Source organism: Pinus tabuliformis, chromosome 9, assembly GCF_031772625.1.
Source record: "Pinus tabuliformis cultivar Carrire ecotype Pingquan chromosome 9, CPIR1, whole genome shotgun sequence".
Lineage (NCBI taxonomy): Eukaryota > Viridiplantae > Streptophyta > Pinopsida > Pinales > Pinaceae > Pinus > Pinus tabuliformis.
In genome coordinates, this window is record NC_142307.1 from 1,844,594,461 (window position 1) to 1,844,603,349 (window position 8,889).

General features: G+C 36.4%; 1 protein-coding gene across 1 annotated transcript; it reads right to left on the minus strand.

The window, feature by feature from the left end:
* Positions 1-778: 778 nt before the first annotated feature.
* Positions 779-3,034, minus strand: LOC149156204 (pinosylvin synthase-like). Its single transcript, XM_089437981.1, has 2 exons — positions 2,733-3,034; positions 779-1,896 (listed from the first exon to the last, which is right to left on the minus strand). The coding sequence occupies exons 1-2, from the start codon at positions 2,914-2,916 to the stop codon at positions 902-904; spliced, it is 1,179 nt and encodes a 392-aa protein (XP_089294107.1). The 5' UTR covers positions 2,917-3,034; the 3' UTR covers positions 779-901.
* Between the last annotated feature and the right edge of the window lie 5,855 nt (positions 3,035-8,889).

Here is an 8,889-nt window from a genome sequence, read left to right on the forward strand (position 1 = left end):
TACTTAATTTACTAATTAAGTAAATTAGTTCAATTCTATTATTATAATTAAATATATAGTTTTAACTATTTGGAAAATATATATCAATAATAAGTTTTTGAAAATAATCTAATCATCTAAATTTTTATTTTTAAATCCACGGATGGTATGGAGAAATGCGAATGGATAATTTAATTTTTGAAGGCATGCAGTGTCATTGTCAAATTGCGACCCGCAAGCGAAAACGGTATGACGTACTCGTGAACAGGAAATCCATGGATGGTTTGGAGAAATTTCCAAGGCCTGCACTATCAAAGCGAAAACGGTGGTATGACGTAGTTCAAGAGACTGTAAATCAGATTCTCCGGCATCAAGTGGGTCTCAATTAGAGGTAGAGGTGGTCCCAATCGAGCTAAGAGATGTTACGTATGGGACCGAGGGAAAAGCAGTGGACGTATGAGGGATGGCCACTTAAGATCCCTCATCTCATCTAATTAAGGTTAAGGTATCGAGTATTTAGTAAAATTATTGGAACTTCAAATATTATTTCGCGTAAAAATTGGAACTATAGCAAACGGAGGAATGTAAAAAATTATGTTGTACGAGAAAGTACGTTTCAGAATATTTTTATTTTATTTATGAAAAGGGATTCATGGAGTGATTGCTAAAAATTTAAAAGATGTATTTTGGGAATTTGAATTTAAAATTATATCTCTCGCAATTTGAATTTAAAACTATAACTTTTTATTAACAAAGATACAGTGAAACTCATGCATGCACCTGTTGGAATTTGAAACTATTATTAGAAACACTCTATCTTTTATTCTCTTGGAGTAAAGAGTAAAAATGGATAGTTGCAGAAACTGCTCACATTTATTTATTCTAAACTACTATGTCTGAAAGTTTAGTTGTTAAATTTTTTCTAAAGGGGAACGCTCTTGAGAACCACTGTTTCGATGGTGAGGCCCGGCCCGAATCCAAACAGGACTCCCATTTCCAATCCCTCTCCTGTGGTTGAACAACCGTTTCGTAGAGACGCTTTCCTCGTCTCATCCAATATGAAGTGGACGCACGCACTGGACATGTTTCCGTACTCGCTCATAACGTGCCTGGTGGGTATCAGTTTTGTGGGATCCAGATTGAGCTTGGCCTCCACCCGATCAAGGATGGCACGTCCTCCGGGATGAACAACCCAGAACAACTTGTTCCAGTCGGATATTTTGAATTGACTGAATGCCTCCACGAGACAGTTTTCAATGTTGGCAGAGATAAGATCCGGAACCGCCCCTTTGAGTTGGAAGGTAAGTCCGACTTCTCTCACCTTCCCACCGATGGCTCCGTCGCTGTTGGGAACAACTGTCTGGGATGTCCGAACGATTTCGAAACATGCCTTCTCCACTTGAGGGATGGGATCAGCTCCCACGATGAGGGCAGACGCGCCGTCGCCGAACAGAGCTTGCCCCACCAGGCTGTCCAGGTGAGTCTCGGAGGGTCCACGGAAGGTAACGGCGGTGGTTTCACTGCAGATGACCAGCACCCGAGCTCCTCGATTGTTTTCGGCAAGGTCTTTTGCTAGTCGAAGAACGGTGCCTCCGGCGAAGCAGCCATGTTGGAACACGCCCACTCTCTTCACACTCGGGTGCAGCCCGAGCAACTTGGCTACCTCAAAGTCTGCTCCGGGTAGATCCGGAGTCGTTGTGCTGCAAAATATGAGATGAGTGATCCCAGACTTGGACTGCCCCCACTCGTGAATGGCCTTTTCAGCAGCCTCTTTTGCCAGTCGGGGCACCTCCATAGCCAACATCGCCTGCCGTGCGTCCAACGATGGCACCTCCACAAACGCGCACACATCGGGATTCTTCTTGAGAATCTCCTCCGTCAGGTACATGTATCTTTGTTTTATTGCCGACCTTTCACCTGCATGGAGCCATATGTATGATGATTAGAAAAACTAACATCATTTTTGTATCCAAAATCTTGGATGATTCATGATTCATCACATGAACCTCTTTTTCCCACAGGGTCATGTATATATATATATATATACCAAAGAGAAAGAGAAAGAGAAAAGAAAAAGATAACTTTAATTCATTTTAATATTATAAAAAAAAAGGAAAAGAAAAAAATAACTTTAATTCATTTTAATATTATAAAAAGAAAAAATGCTACCAATTTTGATGTCTCTCATTTGAATAATAAAGATTTTATACCATTTCTTTCAAAATGATTAACATAAACATCTGAAAACATATTTTTGATTAAATAAATAAAAGTTTTAGTATAAAATCTAATATAAAAAAAGTTTACTAGATTTGATAAACGATTACCATATTGAAATTTAGTTATATGAAAAAAGAGTTACTAAATTTGATAAACGATTACCATATTGAAATTTAGTTATATAAAAAAAAAGTTACTAGAGTTGATAAACGATTACCATATTGAAATTTAGTTATATAAGTGATATAAAAAAACGTTACTGTCACTGAATTTGATAAACCATTCCTATATTGTAATTTAATTCAATCATTCGGGTAACATAATAAAAAGTTACAGCCACTAAATTTGAAAAGTAAGCACTGCAGATTTCGGAATCTCTCGCTTGTTTGACTAGCTGGCTGGCTGGCTAATGTAATGACATAAGAATAATAATAATAATAGAAACTGAAACTGAAACTGAAACTGAATCGCGCCTTATTATAATAATAGAAACTGAAACTGAATCGCGCCTGAATGAAGAAACTGAAACTTACATATTCGCTTGAACTTATCCTTGAGCTCTGTGTTATGCTCGTTACCGGTGATTCGAAAGTAGTAATCTGGATATGTGCTCTGATCCACAGCATTGGGTGGATTGGCAGTGCCGATAGCAAGGATCGAAGCGAAGCCATCTGCCCTCTGCAACTTCCTGAAACCTTCAAAATCAACGCCCCCCATCTCTGCTATGCTATGAGGAGGTTAAGCCTAGTACCAAACCCTGGACAACAAATCTCAATATTTACTTTACTTTACTTTGTTGGTCTGGTCGAATAGCTATAAGAATCTCTAAATCTATAGCAGCTATTTTATACACTTTGATATGAAATAAATATGATTATTATATAATGCATCAATAGACCAATTAGTCCAATACCACGGCTTTTATAGTCTAATACCATAACCATAATATAATATGATGACTCATGCTTGCTTGCTTTGAATATCTTGAGTCAACACCAACCAACCATATGGGTTTTGAATTTTCATACATACTCCAGCAGAGGAGAGGAGAGGAGAGGAGAGTGTAAATCAGAAACGTGATTGTGGATGAATGGGTTTTGAACATTCATACTCCAGGAGAGCAGAGGAGAGGAGACTGTAAATCAGAAACACGTGTGGACGATGAATAGTCAAGTCGGTCCGAATCGAGTGACTCAACTGTGAAGCCGCCAATATATAACGAGTGACGCAACTGTGAAGCCGGCAATGAGGAAAAGGGAGAAAATATAATGAGTGACGTGACGTATCGAACACAGTCACATACATCAAGAGCATATACTCACAGTAGCTTTACCGGGAGCCACTTGGATTGCCAGAACCAAAGCCAATCCTAGAAGAAGCAGATGCAGCAAAGCCGGTAGCTAGCCATCTATATCTATATAGAGTTTAGGGAACCAATTAACCAACCGTGGAATATATAATATATAATTATAGTGATTCCTTACATTAATCTAACCTCACTGCGAGCCAATATACTTAGTCTTAGTCTTGGAAACAAATTATTTCCCAAACCATCTTACTATTTATTTGAAACAAAGTACTCATACTTGGGTTTTGAATGCGGGTTTGCTAGCCATGTGGCTGAGGCGGTGCGGTTTTCCACTATGACGTCCTCCCTCCTCTCTCTTGTCAAATTTCCAAGATCGTTTAACCTCTCCTCATCTAAGCTATCGACTATTTAGTCAGAGAGCAAAATGAGTAAATATATTCCAACTTTGAAATTTTATTAACTAAAAACAAAAAAAATCACCTAAAAGAGCCGAAGACCGTACTTTTTTCCTCTTATACGTTACGTTGTGGTGTATGTAGTTGATATCTATCAAGTTTTAACGGCCCCCAATATTGGCATCCAGCATGGAGATGGTATCATACATGATATTGGCATCCAGCATGGAGATGGTATCATACATGATTTAGGACACGTAACAAAAAGAAGAGTCTTCCACACGGAAGAAAAGGTGCAAAATCCATTTAACTAATCTCAGAATCTATATATATATATATAATCTAAAAAAATTCCTTCCAAGTTTTATAAGAAGTTTTATAAGAGAAACAACAACCATATCAATTAAAATGGATATCTCTCAAGTTTTCTCATTTTTTCACTTGAGACACTTCACATATTCCTTTATCTTACAAATTATTTCACAATAGAATTGTTGTAAATCAAAATGGTCCATTTCAAAAGAACATAAATTACATTAATTTTTTGAAATAAAAATAATTTTGGCCAGAGCTAAATCCTACCTCTTTATGGAGTACTAATAAGTTATTCAAGTAGCATTGTTTTACTTGAATTAATTTACATAAATGTTATATTGTAAGTAGATGTATTAATTTGAAATTATAATTATAATTATATATATATATATATATTAAAAATAAGAAAAACACATTTTCGTAACCATTAAATCTATTTAAATTATAATATATAACTTATTTGTTAAATAAATAATATATTATTAATATTATTTAATTTTTAAAATTAATGTTAATAGATGAATGAAACGTTTTAGAAAAACACCAATGAATGGGTTTTGAATATTTATACATCAAGAGACTATAAATGATATTTTCCATCAAGTTGGGCTCAAGAGGTCGTGTAACATGTTCTCACATACACCATAACAAAAAATCTATACACAACAATTACATGGTAACATACCAGTGCTATTTTATAGTTTATTTTATGCAGCCGAAGGCTTTTAATAGCTTAGAGTCTATTACAATCTGTCATTTCTCCCATTCATATTGTTAAGATATAATTGGGAAGTATGAAAACACTCTTAATCTTTAGTGGTAGATGTTTGTATCGTTAATATTTCACCGATCCTAAGGTTAAGATAGGGGTTTTCCCCACACCCTAGGTCATATGTTACGATGCTTCTCCATGACCTGCGCCATTCCTTCGATGTGACTTGTACCTCCACTCTGGATGATACCTAGGTTATGGAAGACTGTGGATCTATCACCGCCTCATCCAATGGTGGAGATATATGGTTCAACTTCTTGGGTAACTACCTGCCTCGCACCCTCTCGTCTTGTTCGGTAATTTCATCGCTCAGCGGTAGGGGTTTTGTCGGTGTGCAACTTGATTCTGGCATCTAGGGTTTCTTCCTTTGGGTATTTTGCAGGTAAAGTCCACCACTCCTTATCCAATTACCCTTGGATATGCTACAAGCTTACACATTTGTTTCATGCAATATTATAATTATAGATCTTCTTTGTTGTTGCCCAACAGGGTGACTTGTTCTATCTCAGGCTTGCAATGAGTAGAGGCCCGGTTCTTCCCTCTTCTAAGGTAAGGAATCTTTGGCCTCCCTAAGCACAATTTTGGTTTATCTGCTAATTTCTAGGATTTATCCTACCATGAAAGTAACCCCTTTGTATCATCTTGGTTTCTTGCAGGTGTGCTTCCTGCTCGACTTCCTTTTTAATAAACTGTAGTTGGACATTCACAGTTGTTGTGATGTGATCTTACCCCAATGTTTGCCTCTTCTAGGTTGGTTTTTCGTTTACCCTTTGCTTTTGGTTCCTCTTCAAATGTTTCCACTAACCCTTGTGGTTAAAATTAGATTTTCGACAGTCTCTCGTTTTCATTGGAAACTGAGAAGGGTTTAATGTATTATGGGTAGTTTGCAGGTAAAGTCCACCACTCCTTATCCAATTACCCTTGGATATGCTACAAGCTTACACATTTGTTTCATGCAATATTATAATTATAGATCTTCTTTGTTGTTGCCAACAGGGTGACTTGTTCTATCTCAGGCTTGCGATGAGTAGAGGCCTGGTTCTTCCCTCTTCTAAGGTAAGGAATCTTTGGCCTCCCTAAGCACAATTTTGGTTTATCTGCTAATTTCCAGGATTTATCCTACCATGAAAGTAACCCCTTTGTATCATCTTGGTTTCTTGCAGGTGTGCTTCCTGCTCGACTTCCTTTTTAATAAATTGTAGTTGGACATTCACAGTTGTTGTGATGTGCTCTTACCCCAGTGTTTGCCTCTTCTAGGTTGGTTTTTCGTTTACCCTTTGCTTTTGGTTCCTCTTCAAATGTTTCCACTAACCCTTGTGGTTAAAATTAGATTTTCGATAGTCTCTCGTTTTCATTGGAAACTGAGAAGGGTTTAATGTATTATGGCCTTTAGCATAGGAAATTTGTTGGTTGCCCAATAGTTACAACCCATGACCAGGATATTCGTTATGTTATTATTATCTGTTATATTAGAAATTTCGCTATTGCAATTTTTTTTCCTTAAGAAAATAGGTTCTGAATTTCGGATGTAAATTAAATTGTAATTTCGCTTTGCTTGTTGTGTGAAAGGAATCTCATGTTCTCAAAAATTTTCTCACTTAAATTTTACTTGGAATTCGTAATATGTATTACTGTATTTCTAATTTGATTAAAGGTAGTTACCAGCCAGTTCGTGTTGTAACATTTTGCCTCATATTATAAATGTGTGTACTGGTTTTTGTGATATAATTACCTTTAATGTGTTTGTTTTCAAACTAAGGTTGGGTTCGACCAATACTATTTTACTTTCTGGTTTAGCTATTCTCTATTATTTTTATTTAAATTGAATAATGAAGGTATGAACAAAATTTTGTTTCACACAGTACTCACAACATATATTGTTGTTGCAATTAGAGATTGTATGTATTATCTTTAATGTTGAACCTTCGAGCTTGAAATATTACTATATTTTTTATGCATGTTCTATACTTACCCGACGATAACGGGTCCGGAATTTCCTCAGGCCTATCTCTGCCCATGGCAACCTTACTTCACTTTAGCCTAGTTATGGACCACTCCGGGATAAAACTAGGAGTTCAACCGCAACCCCTGACTCACTTCTTAGAGCTAGTGTATACTACCCATTTCCAGAGGGTTTGTTGCGATCTACGACTTGGATTCACTAACTAAACAGTTCCCCCTCACTGCGATTTCTATATTAAAATGATAACCTTAAATAGGTTTGGGGCTAGACATTTTCTACTTTTCATGTTGAGTCACCTGTAAAGCATATTTCTACTAAAAAGAATTGATAATAAATTCCCCCATCAAATCGGAAAATTAATTATTTCAAGACATAATTCACTGTAAGGAAATAGAACCACACACAAACATAAATTCTAGAAGTAATAGTCACACTTATCTTAACTAGCTTAGGCTTGTCCCAGAAACTCAACCTAGAAAGGTCGCACAAACCTTCCAATGCGATCAGAAACCACGTCTGATTCTCCCCCCCAGCTCCTTGCTTCTAGAATGGTCAGATAAATAACGGCTTTCTAGTCAATTCTCGATCTTCAGGACCCCGTCGAGCCAATAATTTTATAGACTTAAGTCAGTTTGGGAGATTTACAATAGCTCTAGTCCGGATGAAGAAATACTCCATGGAAATGTCCTTCCCAGCTTCAGATGAGATGATAAATTTTCGTTCATCCTCTCTCTTTAGATGTTTCATTTTTTGCTAGCTAACCACTTCTTTTTCCCATTGAGATTATTTTAACCTCCAGGGAAAGAGAGAATTGTAATTGTCAGTAACCATCTGGAAGTTCAAGAATTCATTTTGGAACTTTCCTTGAGTTTCCGAGATTCACCAAAACCTTTCATTCATTTAATAATAAATAATTACTTAAATATCAAGATCCATTTAGACTTTTAAAATAAGCCCTTACTTGTTTAAGTCTTGTTTAGTAAAAGTTAGAGACAGTAAAGGGAAAACATTCATAATAAATGGGAGTGTTACCTCTCCCCCTCCATGTGCAGAACATCATCCTCGATGTTCATGCTTATTCTCGGAACATATCAGGTTATGCTTGTTGCATAAATTTTTCATCTTCCCAAGTAGCCCCCTCTTGGCTAAAGTGCTTCCACTACACTTTAACTTGGGTGATAGAATTCCTTCGTAATGTTATTTCTCTTTGGTTGAGAATGCGCAAAGTTTCTACTAGAATCTCTTCGTCTTGTTTAACCTGTTCCACAACATATAACTCCTTTAGTCTATTGAATCATCAGATCAATAAGTATACTTTACAACTTAACATGAAGTTGCCTATACATTCTGCCAACTTATAATATTTTTGGAATCATACACATATCTCTTTAACAGGGAAACGTGAAACACATTATGAATTCATATGTGACTTCATAAAGCAAGTTGATACATAGAAAGTCCGATCCTTTCCAATATCTGGAAAGGTCCACAGTATCAGGGTGCTAATTTCGTACAACTTCCCCATCTTAGAGTACTCCTCTTTGGTTTAACCTTTACATAGACATGATCACCTACATGAAATTACCGATAGGTCCTTTATTTATGAGCATGGGTTTTATGTCAACCTTGCAAAGACTTTAAGTTTTGTCGCACTTGTTTTAATACATGCTCCATTTCCAGCAACATGTCAGGTCCTAACATTAGCTTGTCTTCTGGGATACTCCAATTAGTAGGTATTTTACATCTTTTCCCATACATTAATTCAAAAGGGCTCATTTTTAATGATTCATGGTAACTATTATTGTATGCAAACTCTACTAAATGAAGGTACTCCTCCCATTTCATTGGCTGCTACATCACATACATTCATAACATATCTTCATGCACTTGATTCACTTATTCAATTTTCCCATCTATTTTTGGATGGTATGTAGTA

What these genes read in the sequence shown, in the direction of transcription:
- LOC149156204 (XM_089437981.1), bottom strand. Translation starts at nt 2,916, where the DNA reads ATGGGGGGCGTTGATTTTGAAGGTTTCAGGAAGTTGCAGAGGGCAGAT. An exon ending in GGATAAGTTCAAGCGAATAT is followed by an intron (nt 1,897 to 2,732) that starts GTAAGTTTCAGT and finishes GGCTCCATGCAG; the next exon opens with GTGAAAGGTCGGCAATAAAA.